Source organism: Benincasa hispida, chromosome 12 (assembly GCF_027475165.1).
Source record: "Benincasa hispida cultivar pf3 chromosome 12, pf3_genome.v1.1, whole genome shotgun sequence".
In the NCBI taxonomy this organism is placed as follows: domain Eukaryota; kingdom Viridiplantae; phylum Streptophyta; class Magnoliopsida; order Cucurbitales; family Cucurbitaceae; genus Benincasa; species Benincasa hispida.
In genome coordinates, this window is record NC_143489.1 from 76,858,254 (window position 1) to 76,877,380 (window position 19,127).

The 19,127-nt window shown below is 38.1% G+C and overlaps 2 protein-coding genes and 1 pseudogene across 11 annotated transcripts; all 3 read right to left on the reverse strand.

Annotated features, from left to right (window-relative positions):
• Positions 1-1,618: 1,618 nt before the first annotated feature.
• LOC120067622 (pentatricopeptide repeat-containing protein At4g01570-like) lies at positions 1,619-9,615 on the reverse strand. Of its 8 annotated transcripts, XM_090307781.1 has the most exons (4): positions 6,095-9,615; positions 4,489-4,754; positions 3,166-3,338; positions 2,578-2,992 (listed from the first exon to the last, which is right to left on the reverse strand). In XM_090307781.1, the coding sequence occupies exon 1, from the start codon at positions 8,872-8,874 to the stop codon at positions 6,475-6,477; it is 2,400 nt and encodes a 799-aa protein (XP_090163907.1). In that variant the 5' UTR covers positions 8,875-9,615; the 3' UTR covers positions 2,578-2,992; positions 3,166-3,338; positions 4,489-4,754; positions 6,095-6,474. The 8 variants fall into 8 exon arrangements, with proteins under 8 accessions (XP_090163910.1, XP_090163908.1, XP_090163909.1 ...); XM_090307784.1 differs by lacking the exons at positions 2,578-2,992; positions 3,166-3,338 and adding an exon at positions 1,619-2,157; XM_090307782.1 differs by lacking the exons at positions 2,578-2,992; positions 3,166-3,338 and adding an exon at positions 1,619-2,167.
• A 975-nt stretch (positions 9,616-10,590) lies between these two features.
• On the reverse strand, positions 10,591-15,376 carry LOC150032210 (uncharacterized). Of its 2 annotated transcripts, none has more exons than XM_090307776.1 (8): positions 15,238-15,376; positions 13,208-13,939; positions 12,979-13,128; positions 12,287-12,901; positions 11,883-12,209; positions 11,515-11,808; positions 11,344-11,439; positions 10,591-11,253 (listed from the first exon to the last, which is right to left on the reverse strand). In XM_090307776.1, the coding sequence occupies exons 2-8, from the start codon at positions 13,925-13,927 to the stop codon at positions 10,717-10,719; spliced, it is 2,739 nt and encodes a 912-aa protein (XP_090163902.1). In that variant the 5' UTR covers positions 13,928-13,939; positions 15,238-15,376; the 3' UTR covers positions 10,591-10,716. The 2 variants fall into 2 exon arrangements, with proteins under 2 accessions (XP_090163902.1, XP_090163901.1); XM_090307775.1 differs by lacking the exon at positions 15,238-15,376 and adding an exon at positions 14,400-14,504.
• On the reverse strand, positions 15,020-18,149 carry LOC120068043 (pentatricopeptide repeat-containing protein At4g01570 pseudogene; annotated as a pseudogene). The gene has a single exon (XR_016525054.1). The product of XR_016525054.1 is annotated as a pentatricopeptide repeat-containing protein At4g01570 pseudogene (transcript).
• Between the last annotated feature and the right edge of the window lie 978 nt (positions 18,150-19,127).

Sequence of the window (19,127 nt, forward strand, 5' to 3'; positions counted from 1 at the left end):
CTTGCTCCAAATGGAATGCGTGGTCAAGGATACGGCACGAGAACGAAGCCATGGCTGGAAACAGGGCAGAAACAGAGTGAGGGAGGAATGATAGAAGCCGGAAGGAGGTTGGAGGGAGAAGGAGGGAGGCGGTCAGAAAGAGGGAAGTTTAGGGAGGGCATAGTGAGCTCCGATGGGGTGGTCGGAAGGGGGGCGTGGGGGAAGGGAGAAAAGGAGGAGAGAGGGGAGAACATTTTTTTACCCCACTTTGAAACGTTATAGAATTGAGACTTAGACACTTGTTAACATGTGTATTAGACACTTGTTAGTATAATAGATGTGTTAGATACTAGTTAGTCCTACACAATTGAAGTAAGACCAACATTTATTTAACATGAATCAAACACTTGTTAAGTATACTAAGTAGACACACATATGAAAAAAATAATAAATTTCAAGTTAAATACATCAAACTATTTTTTTAAATATATAAATACATAAGCTCATTGGCTTTTAATTTACTTGCTGGAAGGTCGAGATTAGTGATACTAAACCTTGGTAGAAGATCTAGAGATAAGTTTCTTACATTTTTGAAACCAAGAAATAGGATTGGAACCAAGAAAGGGAATAAAGCCACTAGTTGAACGTCGATCTAAAATATCTAGGAAAATTATTTTAAATGACAAAACTATTAAAAATATTTATAAATAATAGCAAAATATCATAGTTTATCTATGATAGACTGCAATAGACAATGATAGACTACTATCTGTGTTATATGACACAGATAATAGTCTATCATTGTCTATCACAGATAGACTGTGATATTTTGCTATTATGAGTAAATATTTTGATTCATTTTTCTATATTTGAAAACAACCAAACATCATAGGTACACTATGATATTTTAGATTATATTGTTATTCTATTGGTTCATTTTGTTTTCTTATCATTTTTCCTTCTCGTAAATAAATGAGACCACTACCTAAGAAAAAAAGAGTAAATGACACCACAAAGTTATTTTCTTTTTCTTTCTTTTTCATTATAGCATGCATGTAAAGATATATTTTTTTTTCCTATTGTTTCTAACCTAACGTTACATGATTTTTTTATACCTGCAATACCACCCGAGTACAATTTCAAGTTTTAATATAGTGGTAAGAGTTCAAGTGTCATTCTTAGGACTAATTGTCTAGTTTGATCTACATAAGCTAAAAATAGAGGAAAACTTATCTAAAACTTAGCTAAAGTAAAATCTACCCAAAGGGAGACCATTACAGAAGGTACCTTAAAGTAGTGACTTCATTTACTTGGAACAATGTTTATCCAATTAAACAACTCAATTTAATCATGTATACAATCATAAGTGAAGAAGGTAAAATTATTTAACTGACTCACTCGAGTTCAATTAACTCTCTTGTCTAGAAATAAAATCTAACGTGTCCGTCTCTTTTTTAAGAACAAGCACAACATTATGATCCTTCTTTTAATGACTTCTACGGGAATCTTTCACTCTCATGCAAGATTTGACAAATAGTCATACATTCATTGTTTTAGTGTAAATTATACTCTCTCGAGCTGAAATTAAAATTAAAAGAAAAAACAATTATTGTTTGGCCAAGAAAATAAAGGCATTAAGTATTGAAAAGTGCTAAGGTGATCAATATACTGATGTTAAACAAAAAGTACTGTCAACAATTGTAACAATAAAAATACCAATAACAAATAAACAAACAAAGGCACATAGTAGTTTGTAACCCAATTCGCTGATAAACACTTAAGTCTGGGGGTAGAAAGCTCAGGAAAGATAATCCACTGATATTAAAGTGTCAAACAATTTATAATGTATAATTATCTATAATGCATCGACTACTACAATGTCTCATGTAGAGCTTAACTCACACGACACTTAGACTCCCCCTAGATGTGAGAGTCTCTCTCAATTGAACTTAGGCTCCCCCTAAGTATGTTAATATTAGTGTCTGACATTTCAGCACCCGATAATGTGTGAGATTCCTTCTCACAATGATATCTTTCCTCCAGACAACAAACTCCCTTCACTGATGGATCTTAGGATCTCCCTAAGATAGAGAATTCCTCCTCTAGAGCTGAGTCTTAGGCTCCCCCTAAGACTGAGAATCCCTTCTCTGGCAATTATGGCTTAGGCTCCCCCCTAAGCTGTGATAATCTTCAAAGTGTTGCAATCAACGAGTGAAGAACTTACAAAGTGGAATAAAGTGAGCAACAAGCAATAACACAATGTAGAACAATTTGGTCAGAGTACTGCAAATATCTTGCTTTAAAAAACACAAATCAACGTAATAAAACTGGTCACCGAAAGGAAACCAAGACACTCCTTTTATAAATGAATCCAGAAAAGGAAACATCTCCCAAAAAGGAGAAAATAAGTCATGCTACAATAAAGGAAAATATCACAGTTGGATATTTCCAGATAAGGAAAGTATTTCGTAGAGAAACAAATTTGTTGTCAAAACCTGATGTTAATACTTTCTCTGAGACATCAAAACCACTTCCTTAGAGAAAATTATAAAGCTAATCAACATATCTCCAACAAACTTCCCATTTGGTGAACAATAATAACCACAAAAGTCAAACATGACTAAATGTCATTAAAGAAGTCTTCACAAAAGTAGTTACATCAATAGAATTAGCACAAACCAACTAGAAAGAAACAAAGTCTTCAGAAAAGCACAATAGAACACCAAGATGACAACAAAAGGAACAACAGCCACCACGATCCAAACATCAACCACACACTCACTACTTCTCCCCTTTCTGTCATAAAAAATTAAGCACCGGAAGAGGATGTTCTAGCAGATTAGGCCAAAGTTGCACGCATTGTTGCCAGCAAACCAAGCACAATATCTTTACGCTCCTGAAGCCTTTGGAGTTGATGATAGATGGTGCAGAACACGATTTTCGAAAGAGGATTCAATAAACCCGTTATAGATACCATCAATAGAAGCGTCTGTAGTAATGTCTGGTTCTTAAGCTTGAAAATAAATTGGAAGCACCAAAATCAACTAGGGATAATAAATTGGAAGCTTTAAAGCCTAAAAACTAATATGACGTTTGATTTGATTCGTAACAAAAGCACCAAAACCAAAAGAAGTACCAATATGAATTTGAAATGACAGAGTAGCCAGGGAGATAGATAAACCATACTTATGGGAAGACGGACACCAGTTGAATATGTCAATCTTGTGAACAACAATATATTTCGAGCTCAAGATTGCAGTAGATAATTGCTCTTTCTTGGGCCTGGACGAACGAGCCCCACCAGTTAACTCAAAAGCCAGCTCCTTAAGATGGTCGCTTCTCAAGAGTCTCTACAGACACTATTCGATTAAAAAACTTATTAATTAAATCAGCGTTGGAGATAAACGCATGGCGACACACATGCATTTTTTGGAAATCTGGACTATTAGGATTATCAAACTCAGAGGAAAGATTAACAATAAATTCTCGCACTAATTGAGGATAAAATAGCCTAAATTCAACATCGTTTTGCTCAGCTAGGCTTATAAAATCATATTAACAAGATTAAAACATTCTTGAGTCCAGTCAGACAATTCCTTCTCATCAACAATCTTCCTGTGTACTACATATTTCTACGTGTTGTCACCTTGTTCACTGTAAAAAGATACTCCATCTAAAGGAATAGAAGAAACATGCAGAGGAGTAGTTGCTTTCTTCCCTCGAGTTTTAACAGATGCTCTAGTAACCCAATTAGGAGAAGGCTTGTCAGGATCAGTGGAGGTTTTCAACTCACTGCCTTCAGAGGAATCAGATACATCCTTAGGCTCATCTTGACCAAATTCAGAATCAGATGTCTCTGATGACAAACTATCAACACTTTTGACATCTGTAGATTTTTATTAGAACGTTCAGACGGAGGAACATTACTATCAGAATCTTCACTATCAACATTCTGTGCATCTTTATTCTTATGAAAACCTTTAGAATGACCTTCAACTTCCACAACATTTGCATCATTCCCAACAGCTTCCACAGGAGGAACCTTAACCCCTTCTTCAAGATTACTAGGGGTTTTAACTTCTTGAATAATAGTATTAGCATAAACTTCAGAATTAGTATGAATAGGTAAAAGATGCAACGGAGGTCAAAGCTTCAGACACAACTTTGTTAACAAAATCATTCAATGCATGCACATTTGAGTCAGGCAATAAGACATTCTCTGACTCTATCGAAATAAAGCCAACTTTATCAGTAGGAATAAACTCCTAAAGAATAGTTTTCAAAATAGAATCAGTTGTAGTATTAGTATCTTCACAAAATGTTCATCAGAAACCTTGGCTTCAGATAATCCTGATAAGAAATACTAGAGACATCTTTAGGGTTTCTAGATACAATTACAAAGTCATGCATGCTACTCGATGAACCTTCAGACGAAGACTTACTCTTTTCAGGATATATTTTAACTCCTTTTCCTACTAAATCAGTCAAAGTAAGAGATTAAGAACTTACTTTCTCTTTTCCTTTTGTTTTCACTGGTTGGCTTTCACCAGACCGTCTTTGTTTCGCCGAAGAGGGAAGAACATCAACCTCTTTCTTTGTAATAGACATTCCATAAACACGAACACCATACTTGTTTGTAGCAACCGGGGACACATCTTCAACTGCCTGCTTTTTATTTGCTTTTTCCTTATACCTCACCATTTTACTCCCAGACGTATGAGCACCGATTCTTATGTTCACCCTCAGAGAATGAAATACTCTGAATATAAGTAGACCTTCACACAAGAACAAATGGAAAAAGAAACCAATCACGATTTTGTGAAGATAACAGACACAATCAACCTGTGGAAAACATAGATTTGGAAAACAGTTCAAGATTAAGAACCATTTAGTCTCCCTGATTTGAGTATCAATCGCATTAATACGATTTTATTTTTAAACAATCGCTTTGCATTCAGCATTTGTTAGGCCCATAAAGTTCAAAGACTGGCCCAAAACATTAATTGCTAATCTTTTAAGATGCAGAGTTCTAAGGAAGCTCTTAAACTTTCAAGACGATTAGCATCAAGAGCCTTGGTAAAAATGTCAGCTATTTGATTTTTTGTGTTAACATGTTCAAACACAATCTATTTGCTTTCAACAAAGTCATGAATAAAGTGATATTTCATGTCTATATGCTTAGTACGATTGTGTTCAACTATGTTTTTGGATATATTAATCGCACTCATATTTGTCATAGAAAAGAGTCATAACATCTCGTGAGACATCATACTCCATTAACATCTACTTCATCCAAAGTAATTGAGTACAACTACTCCTTGCAACACCATATTCTACTTCAAACGTAGATAAGGAAACACAATTTTCTTTCTTGCTGAACCACGAAATACAGTTGTTCCCTAAGAAGAAACAACCTCCAGAAGTACTTATTATTGTAAAATATTAAATAAGATGATACATGTCTAATTCCTATTTAGATTTCAGTCCATTCCTGATAGACATCAAGAAAAACGTTCATATTTCCTTTGATTCATAAATTACATGTAAATATTCTTACTTATTCTTAGCTATTTTCTTGTGAAGGTGGTGTCGATCTAAATCTTTGAGAAATGAATATGATAAAAGATTCACTCTACCATGCGAATCATAGCACGTCGGCATGCCAATTGACAAAGAAAATTATCATATAGTCATTGTAATAAAAATGATCCGTTCCTTTGGTTGTTTTATATGGATAGAGGAATTGAACCTCTAATCTTGAGGTCGAAAATATAAACATTATTAGATCAAAACTTATTAAATGGATAATTTGAACTCTTCCCACATTTTACTGTGTGATTGTAAATAGTAATTACTTTGTAAGATATTATATTAGATTGAATTATATAATTGAGAAATAATTCAAGTGTGTATAACTCAATTAGCATATAAAATGTTAGTGACCACAAGGTCTATTATTCAAATCTTTTTACATCCAATTAATTGAAACATGTTAAAAATCTCATATGGAAAAGATAAGAAAACTAACCACCACGGAAAATTACTCGATCAAATAAATTAGACCGACTATTAAATACTTTCTCATTCACAAGCAAATCAGATTCAAAATGCTTACATTGGGAGTGCTGCTCAAGCACAAAGGTCTGGATCTTGAAACATTTCCTTCACGGATATCATAAATGAAATCGCTTCCCTGCTGCGATACAGAAACATTGAGAAAGTCGGTTCTCCGATCTGTTGTCGGAAAAAAGGACCTAGCATCATTCTCAAACCACCTGCAAGCTTTTTCTTTCGTATTGAGAAAGATGCTTCTTCAAAGAAAGCAGGGACCAAACGTTACGGTACTATCAATTAATATGTCCATGCTTCACAGAGCCTAAATTTGGCCAGGAAACCCATGAATGTTTCATTTGGTTATGGACCCAGAATGCCCAGCAAATCCTTGGTTCTCCATTCTTACAGAAAGACTACCAAATTGTAATAGAATTGAAACATTCAAGAACTGTTTTTGTCACGTATGATTGAAGCTTTTTCATACCTCACTTTCTCAATCTCTCTCCCCAGAAAATCCAAAGTTGTATCTGTAACATGATTCGGGGAACAGCCTGAATCCAGCATCATTTTCAGGAATTTGTAAGCATCATTAAACCGACCAGCTTTGCTATGAACTTCGATAAGTGTATTAAAAGTGACAACATCTGGGTTTATCCCACTGTTCCTCATCTGCTCAAAAAGCTTATTTACGTCATCCATTTGACCTGCCTTCCCCAGCGCATTAATCAATGTGTTGTACATTACGATATCGAGATAGCCACCCTGCTCCATTAGCTTTTCCAGAACAGAACTTGCAAGATCCGCTCTACCCATCTTCCCGAGTCCTTGAATTATCACATTGTATGTGGCTATATCAGCTGGACATACCTTCTCGCCCATTTCGTTAAATATACCCCATGCCTGGTGAAAGTATCCCTTCTTCACAAATGAACTCAGCATTGAATTGTAGGTATACCTCACCGGGTTGACACCCATATCACTGAAGATCTCAAACAACTTACAAGCTAAGCTCAATTTTCCTTTTGCTAGAAAAATAGACAAAAATGTATTGACCATATTGATATCGAATGAGTTGTCCCCTTTTGCTTGGATTCGTCGCCCCTGACCTAGAGAGAATGGTTGCAAAAAATCACCATTAGACTTTGCAAGATCAGCTAAAAGATCGACATGTGGGGATGATGACCAACTGTCAGCATCTGTTTCTTCTGTGTTTTCGATAATATCGTCAACATTAACTTCCGCAGCAGAAGAAGCTCTTGAACTAATAATCTCACTCAAATCCTCCTTTGGGGGGAACAGGAATGTGTAGTCTTTTCTTTTATTTTGCTGATATTTGATTGAATCTTCCATGTTAGCCTTCCATTTGAGAACATTGGGGACCAAGTTACCTTCTCTAATGTGCTTCATGAGCCTCTCTAACCCTTCCCACTGGCGTTGCTTGTGCATTGCAATTAAAAGAGATGTTACAGTAATAAGATCGACAACGAAGCCTCTCGCTTCCATTTCATCAACCAATTGTAGTGCTTCCTCAAGCAATCCCTCTTTACACAGTTGCAATACAATGATGCTGTAAGTAACACCATCCACAAATTGACCCTTTTTCTTCATATCACAGAATAAAGAGTAGCTAGCTTCAGCTCTTCCATTCCTAAACAATCCATCAATTAGAATATTGTACGTCCAAGGAGAAGCTCTTATACCTTCTTGCACCATTTTATCAAAAAGTTGACATGCTTCAGTAACTTTCCGAGCCTTAAATAGGCCGTTGAGGAGAGAATTATACACAATGGTATCTGGGATAAATCCATTGTACTCCATTTCATTAAAAATCATGGTTGCATCACCCATTCGGTAAGATTTACAGCAACCCTGAATTATGATACGGTAGGTGAAGGCATCAGGCTCATGGCCTGACCCTTTAAGTTCCTCCCACACAATAAGTGCATCCTTAACCTTCCCTACCAAACAGAGCACGTGAATAAGGCTATTATATGTACACAAATCCGGACCGAACGACTCCAAAACGAAGCTCTTTTGCTTCATTTCTTTGAACAGGGCAAGAGAAGTATCCAGATAACCCCAACATCCAAAAGCATGAATACATATATTATAACCACATACATTAAACTCAAAGGTTCTAATTTCTCTAAGCTTGTCAAAAACCCTTTTAAACTCAACCCTCATGTCTGATTTCCTGAGAGCAACCAGCAATACATTACAAGCAAGTGAATTAGGCAAGAAAGGAAAACTAGTTGCAGCAGTACCTTCTTGCCCTCCATTACTAAAACCATCTAACAGCTTAAAGAATATTGACAAAGCCAAACCCACCTGGTTTTTCCCGAGCAGAGCGACAAGAACAGAGTTGTAGGTGTTGAGATCCAAGCTAGTTCCCAAATCTTCCATATGGTCTAAAATTTCAAGGGCAGCATCGAATTTGCCAGACCTGATAAACGCGTCGAGAAGAACCTTGAAAGTGTGGGAATCAACATTGACACCGTCTCGCTTCATGGAGGAGAGTAAAAGTGGAACCTCGTGGAGGTATCCAGAGCGGCAGAGGATATGGAAGATTTGGGAATATGTGGAGGGTGAATGGTTGAAATTGGGGGAGAGAGAACACCATTTGAAGAAATCGAGCTTGTGGGAAGGATGAATAGATCTGGAATGGAGGATTTGGAGAAGGAGAGGCTCTGATATTGGAAGAGAATGGTGTTGGAGGGTTCGAGTACCTGATTCAGAAAGGGTTTTGGTAATGGAAGCCACGAGGAGGAGGTCGGCCAACTGAGAGAGAGTTGAAGTTGCCCTTGATTCCATTGCGAGGAAACCAGCTCTTCCATGGCGCATTGCATTTGCATTTCTAATGGAAGATTCAGAAATCCTCTGAAAGTTGTATAAATGAATCAAGAAGACGAGCAATTGGAAGAGATGAAATTGGGTTCATCTTGGTTGGGGTTTTAGGGTTCTAACATTTCTTTCCCTTTTTATTTAGTTATTTGTACAAATGATCCTTTTACACACGCATTTACTCTTGATGGGACTATTATAGTATAGACTTAATCATCTTTAACGAGATAGGTTATATAAATTGCGGTAGTGCAACGTAAACAGAAGGTTAGAATTCATACGTTTGTAAGAGGCGGGTCATTAATTATAAAGGACTCTGGGAATAAGTCATTTGTAAAAAATTAAAAAAAGAATTAGAAAAAGAATTAAAAAAGAAAAAAAAAAAAGAAAAGAAAAGAAAAGAAAAGAAAAAACCCTTCAATTCGAATTAGCAAAAGCAAGAGAGAGCGAGAGTTTGAGAGAGAGCGAGATTTGAGAGAGCGAGAGCGAGATGTTGAGCGAGAGCGAGAAATTTACAACCGTGCGACGTGCCGAAAATGCTAGAGACCGAGACAAAAACACCCCTCATCCAGTTTAGTTATAAATACCATTGACCATTTTTTCATGTCATACTTGTAACATACTTTATACTTTTTCATACTTGTAACATACTTCATTGTTTTTCATACTTCATACTTGTAACACTTGATACTTCGTACTTTCATCTTGTAAACAAAAAACAATAACAAGCTGGAGTATTTATATAATAGCAATATTCATACTCTCTCAATCTTCATACTCTCTCCATCGTCATACTCTCTCAGTCTTCATACTTGTAACAAAAATGGATCATACTGAAAACAAAAAACAATAACTTCATACTCTATCAATCTTCATACTTGTAACAAAAGTGGATAACAAATACTCTCTCAATCTTCATACGTGTAACCAAAAACAATGACTTCATACACATAACAAATACATATCTCAATCTTCATACGTGTAAAAACAATGACTTCATACTCTCTCAATCCTCATACTTGTAACAAAATGGATAACAAATACTCTCTCAATCTCGCTCTCTCTCACAATCTCGCTCACTCTCAACATCTCGCTCTCTCAATCTCGCTCACTCTCAACATCTCGCTCTCTCAATCTCGCTCTCTCTTACAATCTCGCTCTCTCTCAATCTCGCTCACTCTCAACATCTCGCTCTCTCAATCTCGCTCTCTCTGAACATCTCGCTCTCTCCTACAATCTCGCTCTCTCTTACAATCTCGCTCTCGCTCATAATCTCACTCTCTCCTACAATCTCGCTCTCTCTTACAATCTCGCTCTCGCTCATAATCTCGCTCATAATCTCGCTCTCTCTCAACATCTCGCTCTCTCAATCTTTGAACTTTGAACCTTGAACCATATAATGTTCTAAGCTCAATTATGCATGTTCTGATAAAATTCTGATGTTGAACTTTGAACTTTGAACTTACATGTTCTGATAAAATTCTGATACTGATAAGAGCAGTAGCAGAACACATCCAAAACCAATTATACAATGAATGTTTTTACAGAACACATACTTGAAACAAAATGGATAACAAACAAAGATTATACAATGAATGTTCTTTCAATTGGATGTGTTGTATAATTGGTTTTGGATGTGCTCTGTTCTGATACTGATAAAATTCAATTATACAATGAAAAGAGCAGCAGCCAGGTGTTCATAAAAAATTCTGATACTGAACTTTGAACTTTGAACTTTGAACTTTCATAAAAAATATATGTTCAATTATACAATGAATGTTTTTACATACATAAAAAATAAATGAATGTTTTTACAAAGAATAAAAAATACAATGTTACATATCAAAAATATGGAGTGTTTGCCCATAGCTGACACGCTAATTGCATCCTATATTCACTCATCTTCTCCTGAGTGATTACGGATGGATCAGCACCAGTCACCAGGTGTTCCAGAAGTTTTATTGCGAAGATGCCACAATCAAGCGACCCGTGTTGTATGTCGACGTTCTTAGGTCGCGAGATTTTCCAACGGGCTGTGGACAGGTCCGGCTTCGATCGATCCACATCACAGTAGTGAAGTAGGGATGGTACTGTGACCGTCAATGGCTCTAGCCAATTCACCAGCTTTGTCATTGGTGTGTATGACGGAAGTGAATCGAACACGAATATGTGGCCTCTGTTAATGTCCATGGCAAGGACCATCCAGTGCTCACTGATATTCATCGCCGTGTAAACGAAATCCACATCTGCCCATTTGACATCGAATTTACCGGTGACGTAGTCCTTGTACGTGTCTTCATCTTCCCAAGCTAGGGCAGCCTCCAGGAGTGACTTATTCTTTATTCTTTTAAATACCCCGCCACGAGCATTGAGGTGACTCTGTCAAATAAAATGAGAAGTTAAGTAAAGAAGTAAAGACCAGGAAACTTAACGAAATGAGAAGTTAAGAAACGAAATATCAAAATTTACCGTTACACCAATTGGCAAGATGGTGAACTTATGCATGCACATGTTGGGCCGGGTATAAAATTTATCTTTCATAAAATAAAATAGTGTGTTTATGGTCTGCACGAAAAAAGAATATGTCAGTAAAAGTACACGATAGCCAACATGTAAAGACGTAAAGACTAGGACACTTACATCGCACTCGACCAACGAATTCGGGGTAATCAATTCCTTGAAGAATTGCTTGTCGAGTGGTTTGAAGGAGTTCTCTCGAACCTCGTTGTTTGTATTGTTGTCCGAGATCCAGCCCATCATTTCTGTCATGATATTGTGTGGAATGGGGTGTGCTACATTATATGTGACGATCGATCTGAATGTTGACGTAGCTACACCTGGGAGAGGATGTTTAGCCACACTTTTCTTCTTTGCTTGGGCTGGGGGTGTATATTTGTCAACTGGTTTTCTCTTACGACTAATTCTTCGAGAATCCTACATAAACAGATAACAAAACGTTACTCATCAAGAAAATATAAACAAAGATTACGGATCAATAAATTACTCACCAGTGGAACTCCTTCTGTGGTCATAACAATCCCAGAAGTGGCTGCCTCTGGGATGCCAGACATGTCAGCCTCTGTAGGTGGCATGGTGAGTAAGGCAGACATGTCGGGCTCTGTCTGTGGGACGTCGACCTGTATAGGTTCGACGTCAATCGGTGATGATGTGGTAATGGTGGTATCGGGCTGTACAGGGGGGTTGGGAGTAGGTGAAGGGGTGGTATCGGGCTGTAGAGGGGGGATGGGGATGGGAGTGTCAGAGGCAGTCGCAGTCGTATCGGGCTCCCGAGATGGGATGGGTGACCTGGTCGTCTCCTCATTCACCGTGGAACCCTTCCATTAGTAAAGGAAAATGGTGAGTTCACGAACACGTAAAAGCTAAACACATAAAGAAATAAAAGGATGCAAACCTTGTGCATAGACTGCAACAATGAAAGGATGGCCGACAATTGCCCTTTCATTTCAGTCATGTTTTCCTCCATACTGGAGACACGACTATCTAAACCCAATATACGGCCATCGAACCTCGATAGTGCACCGTCAATGGACCGCAGGTACGAATAAGTAGACTCGTCTGCATTGGCTCCCTCCCTGCGACGGGCAGCACACTTAGGACACTCCTCATCCACAGGACGCTCTGTACCGGAGTCCGCATGAATGACATCAACTTGGTTCAACTCGTCCTCCTCGCGTACGTTCCCCATCATATCATCAAACATATCATCACTACGTGTGTATGTCCCTCCTTCCACCCTTCCTTCCACCCTTCCATATTCAGCATCCTCGTGCTCAGAATGCTCGGGATCATCCCCTCCCTCCACCCTGACAACCTCATCATTGGCATCTCCACGATGGTCATAACCGTCACTTTCACTCTCGGGACTACCCCCCTCACTCGTCGACCTTGAGCCACTTTCAGAACTATCATCATCCGCACCTAGCTCAAATATAGGTCGTCGTTCCACCAGGGTATCCCGAAACTCCCTTTCAGCATTTGACATCACAGTGCCCTCTTTAACCTTTATCTGCATTAACAACCCAGTAAACTGGTCGGTGTCAATTTAACAACCAGATAAACATGTTATGCATAGAGTAAACTTACATTGTTAGACTCGAATATCTTCCTCTCGAGTACTTTGAAGGACACTGAGTGGGAGCATGACCATCGTAATATGCGGGGCAAAGCCACCTTGCTCCTTCGCTCCGCAATGTTCCCAGCTATCGATGAAGCTAGGATCTCGTACGTCCATACCTAAATAAAATTTAAAATATATTAAGAACAATAGTAATGTTAGATCAAATAACACGATTATTATGTTAATCAAATTTACCTGGAACGCTTGTGGAAATCCACGTAAGGAGTACTTCACAACATAGTTTTTATTTGATTTGACCCTCGTCTTGTAAAGACTGAACTTATCATTCAAGGCAGTCTTTAGGGCATCCAATGTCCTCTCCCAGATAATGGTACCCCAATCAAGACTATTGTAGTACTCCAAGCTCTGAACGTCCTTGAAACGTTTGAGGTCGACTGCATTTTTCTGCTTGTTTTTCCCCATCATTGCGACCTCAGTGTAGTAAACTAGGCTGATCTTCACAGCATCATCATCGTTTTCAAACTCTAAGTCCTTGTATTTTTCTTCGAGTTCACGGAGGTGTAAAGTGTCCTTCGTCACTCGATTGCCAAAATACTTGATGGCAAGTTCATATGAGGACCGCTGGTTCCGATCAACTCGTGATGGGGATTGCCACAAACCAGTCATCACCAAAAAGTCATCCTTCGTAAAGGTGACAAGCTTCCCACAGACAGCGAATGTCATTGAGTCTGATTTTGTCCTCTTCACTTCTCTGAGCAACATGTGATGGACAATTGGGCTGTTGAACACCATATCAACGTCAACAAATCGCCCAAAAACTGTTCTCTTGAACATGGCCAACTGCGTTGGCGTGAGCTTCTCTTTGACAATCTTGTTTGCATTGGCAATGTGGGCCAAGCTGGTTACTTGACCGGGAAATCTGTCACCTTCAGCTATTCTGAAACGTGTAGCCATCTTAAATCACTCCTGTATTTATTAAAGAATTTAATCAGTAAACTCCTTTAGAAAAAAAAAATGTAAAAAAACATTCTGTTTAAATCTCGCTAAAATGGATCTCGCTGGCATCGCTCTCGCTTAAATGGCTCTCGCTGGCAGCGCTCTCGCTAGAATCGCTCGCGCTGGTGTCGCTCTCTCACAATCTCGCTCTCTCTCACAATCTCGCTCTCTCCGGTGTCGCTCTCCCTTATCTCCCTCACATTCTCTCTTTTCACTCCTCTTCAACCACATAACACATCGAAAACCAGAAAAACAAACAAAAAAACCATAGGTTCACTTGTCTCTCCGGTGTCGCTCTCTCCGGCGTCGCTCTACCGATTTCGCTCTCACTTATCTCGCTCACAAACTCTTTCTACTCGTCTTCAACCACAGAAACACATCCAAAACCAAAAAAACAAACAAAAAAAACCATATTGAAAGAAAGATTTACCGATAAGATTCGATTGAAAGCCGGAAGTAGAATCGTTTGCAAGCCGGAAATAGTTTTTTTTCGTTTATGCGAGCAATACAGCCGTTAGCCTTGGAAAATTTGAATGAATAATAGTTTAATTTTGGTAGGTTTTCTCAGTAAAAAGGTAAGAACAGTAATTTGGTAGGGCGATGACGTCAGCAGAGGATAAATTGACTATTATTATTTAAAAAAGGGTCATTTGACATTTTGGGCCCAATTTTTGGGTCATTATGAGAGAGAGCGAGATTATGAGAGAGCGAGATTCTGAGAGGGAGCGAGATTTTGATACATGTCTAACTCCTATTTAGATTTCAGTCCATTCCTATTTGACATCAAGAAAAACATTCATATTTCCATTGATTCATAAATTACATGTAAGTATTCTTACTTATTCTTAATTATTTTCTTGTGAAGGTGGCGTTGATCTAAATCTTTGAGAAATGAATGTGATAAAAGATCCGCTCTACCATGCAAATCATAGCACGTGGGCATGCCAATTGACAAAGAAAATTATCATATAGTTATTGTAATAGAAATGGTGATTGTAAATAGTTACTTTGTAAGATATTAATATTAGATTGAATTATGTAATTGAAAAATAAGTCAAGTGTGTATAACTCAATTAGCATATAAAATGTTAGTGACCACAAGGTCTATTATTCAAATCTTTTTACATCCAATTAATTGAAACATGTTAAAAATCTCTTATGGAAAAGATAAGAAAACTAACCACCACGGAAAATTACTCGATCAAATAAATTAGACCGACTATTAAATACTTTCTCATTCACAAGCAAATCAGATTCAAAATGCTTACATTGGGAGTGCTGCTCAAGCACAAAGGTCTGGATCTTGAAACATTTCCTTCACGGATATCATAAATGAAATCGCTTCCCTGCTGCGATACAGAAACATTGAGAAAGTCGGTTCTCCGATCTGTTGTCGGAAAAAAGGACCTAGCATCATTCTCAAACCACCTGCAAGCTTTTTCTTTCGTATTGAGAAAGATGCTTCTTCAAAGAAAGCAGGGACCAAACGTTACGGTACTATCAATTAATATGTCCATGCTTCACAGAGCCTAAATTTGGCCAGGAAACCCATGAATGTTTCATTTGGTTATGGACCCAGAATGCCCAGCAAATCCTTGGTTCTCCATTCTTACAGAAAGACTACCAAATTGTAATAGAATTGAAACATTCAAGAACTGTTTTTGTCACGTATGATTGAAGCTTTTTCATACCTCACTTTCTCAATCTCTCTCCCCAGAAAATCCAAAGTTGTATCTGTAACATGATTCGGGGAACAGCCTGAATCCAGCATCATTTTCAGGAATTTGTAAGCATCATTAAACCGACCAGCTTTGCTATGAACTTCGATAAGTGTATTAAAAGTGACAACATCTGGGTTTATCCCACTGTTCCTCATCTGCTCAAAAAGCTTATTTACGTCATCCATTTGACCTGCCTTCCCCAGCGCATTAATCAATGTGTTGTACATTACGATATCGAGATAGCCACCCTGCTCCATTAGCTTTTCCAGAACAGAACTTGCAAGATCCGCTCTACCCATCTTCCCGAGTCCTTGAATTATCACATTGTATGTGGCTATATCAGCTGGACATACCTTCTCGCCCATTTCGTTAAATATACCCCATGCCTGGTGAAAGTATCCCTTCTTCACAAATGAACTCAGCATTGAATTGTAGGTATACCTCACCGGGTTGACACCCATATCACTGAAGATCTCAAACAACTTACAAGCTAAGCTCAATTTTCCTTTTGCTAGAAAAATAGACAAAAATGTATTGACCATATTGATATCGAATGAGTTGTCCCCTTTTGCTTGGATTCGTCGCCCCTGACCTAGAGAGAATGGTTGCAAAAAATCACCATTAGACTTTGCAAGATCAGCTAAAAGATCGACATGTGGGGATGATGACCAACTGTCAGCATCTGTTTCTTCTGTGTTTTCGATAATATCGTCAACATTAACTTCCGCAGCAGAAGAAGCTCTTGAACTAATAATCTCACTCAAATCCTCCTTTGGGGGGAACAGGAATGTGTAGTCTTTTCTTTTATTTTGCTGATATTTGATTGAATCTTCCATGTTAGCCTTCCATTTGAGAACATTGGGGACCAAGTTACCTTCTCTAATGTGCTTCATGAGCCTCTCTAACCCTTCCCACTGGCGTTGCTTGTGCATTGCAATTAAAAGAGATGTTACAGTAATAAGATCGACAACAAGCCTCTCGCTTCCATTTCATCAACCAATTGTAGTGCTTCCTCAAGCAATCCCTCTTTACACAGTTGCAATACAATGATGCTGTAAGTAACACCATCCACAAATTGACCCTTTTTCTTCATATCACAGAATAAAGAGTAGCTAGCTTCAGCTCTTCCATTCCTAAACAATCCATCAATTAGAATATTGTACGTCCAAGGAGAAGCTCTTATACCTTCTTGCACCATTTTATCAAAAAGTTGACATGCTTCAGTAACTTTCCGAGCCTTAAATAGGCCGTTGAGGAGAGAATTATACACAATGGTATCTGGGATAAATCCATTGTACTCCATTTCATTAAAAATCATGGTTATCACCCATTCGGTAAGATTTACAGCAACCCTGAATTATGATACGGTAGGTGAAGGCATCAGGCTCATGGCCTGACCCTTTAAGTTCCTCCCACACAATAAGTGCATCCTTAACCTTCCCTACCAAACAGAGCACGTGAATAAGGCTATTATATGTACACAAATCCGGACCGAACGACTCCAAAACGAAGCTCTTTTGCTTCATTTCTTTGAACAGGGCAAGAGAAGTATCCAGATAACCCCAACATCCAAAAGCATGAATACATATATTATAACCACATACATTAAACTCAAAGGTTCTAATTTCTCTAAGCTTGTCAAAAACCCATTTAAACTCAACCCTCATGTCTGATTTCCTGAGAGCAACCAGCAATACATTACAAGCAAGTGAATTAGGCAAGAAAGGAAAACTAGTTGCAGCAGTACCTTCTTGCCCTCCATTACTAAAACCATCTAACAGCTTAAAGAATATTGACAAAGCCAAACCCACCTGGTTTTTCCCGAGCAGAGCGACAAGAACAGAGTTGTAGGTGTTGAGATCCAAGCTAGTTCCCAAATCTTCCATATGGTCTAAAATTTCAAGGGCAGCATCGAATTTGCCAGACCTGATAAACGCGTCGAGAAGAACCTTGAAAGTGTGGGAATCAACATTGACACCGTCTCGCTTCATGGAGGAGAGTAAAAGTGGAACCTCGTGGAGGTATCCAGAGCGGCAGAGGATATGGAAGATTTGGGAATATGTGGAGGGTGAATGGTTGAAATTGGGGGAGAGAGAACACCATTTGAAGAAATCGAGCTTGTGGGAAGGATGAATAGATCTGGAATGGAGGATTTGGAGAAGGAGAGGCTCTGATATTGGAAGAGAATGGTGTTGGAGGGTTCGAGTACCTGATTCAGAAAGGGTTTTGGTAATGGAAGCCACGAGGAGGAGGTCGGCCAACTGAGAGAGAGTTGAAGTTGCCCTTGATTCCATTGCGAGGAAACCAGCTCTTCCATGGCGCATTGCATTTGCATTTCTAATGGAAGATTCAGAAATCCTCTGAAAGTTGTATAAATGAATCAAGAAGACGAGCAATTGGAAGAGATGAAATTGGGTTCATCTTGGTTGGGGTTTTAGGGTTTTAACATTTCTTTCCCTTTTTATTTAATTATTTGTACAAATGATCCTTTTACACACGCATTTACTCTAGCTTAATTCAACTCCCATGTAAAACTTTAAATTAAATTTGGAAATAAATTTATTTTCCTTGGGGTATTTTTGAAGAGGAAGGTGATGGTGTTTAGAGAAACAATTGATTTTGAATCATATATTAATGGTGGTTATATTTTTTTCACTTTTTTTTAAAGATTTAGTATTAATGTAACTTTTGAGATATAGAGTTGAAACAAAACACTTACTATTTTCATCTATATACTAACGATAAAATTGTAAAAAACTAGGGAAATTTGTAAGGATGACCCAAAAATTGGGCCCAAAATGTTAAATGACCATTTTTTAAAAAATAATGTCAATTGACCTTCTGCTGACGGCATCGCCCTACCAAATTACTTAATTTGCCCTTACTTCGTGTTCTTACCTTTTTACCGAGAAAACCCACCAAAACTAAACTATTATTCATTCAAATTTTCCAAGGCTAACGGCTGTATTGCTCATAAACGAAAAAAAAAACTATTTCCGGCTTGCAAACGATTCTACTTCCAGCTTTCAATCGAATCTTATCGATAAATCTTTCTTTCAATATGGTTTTTTTTTTGTTTGTCTCTTTGGTTTTGGATGTGTTCTGTGGTTGAAGACGAGTAGAAAGAGTTTGTGAGCGAGATAAGTGAGAGTGAAATCGGTAGAGCGATGCCGGAGAGAGCGACACTGGAGAGACAAGTGAACCTATGATTTTTTTGTTTGTTTTTCTGGTTTTCGATGTGTTATGTGGTTGAAGACGAGTAAAAAGAGAGAATGTGAGGGAGATAAGGGAGAGCGACACCGGAGAGAGCGAGATTGTGAGAGAGAGCGACACCAGCGAGAGCGATGCCAGCGAGATCCATTCTAGCGAGATTTAATCAGAATGTTTTTTACATTTTTTTTTTTCTGAAGGAGTTTACTGATTGAATTTTTTAATAA

Excerpts from the sequence above, each read along its gene's own strand:
- LOC150032210 (XM_090307776.1), bottom strand. The coding sequence starts at position 13,927 with ATGGCTACACGTTTCAGAATAGCTGAAGGTGACAGATTTCCCGGTCAA. Across the intron at positions 11,809-11,882 it reads CCACAGAAGGAGTTCCACTG|GATTCTCGAAGAATTAGTCG; the intron begins GTGAGTAATTTA and ends CTGTTTATGTAG. Across the intron at positions 11,440-11,514 it reads ATTCGTTGGTCGAGTGCGAT|ACCATAAACACACTATTTTA; the intron begins GTAAGTGTCCTA and ends TTTTTCGTGCAG.
- LOC120067622 (XM_090307784.1), bottom strand. The coding sequence starts at position 8,874 with ATGCGCCATGGAAGAGCTGGTTTCCTCGCAATGGAATCAAGGGCAACT.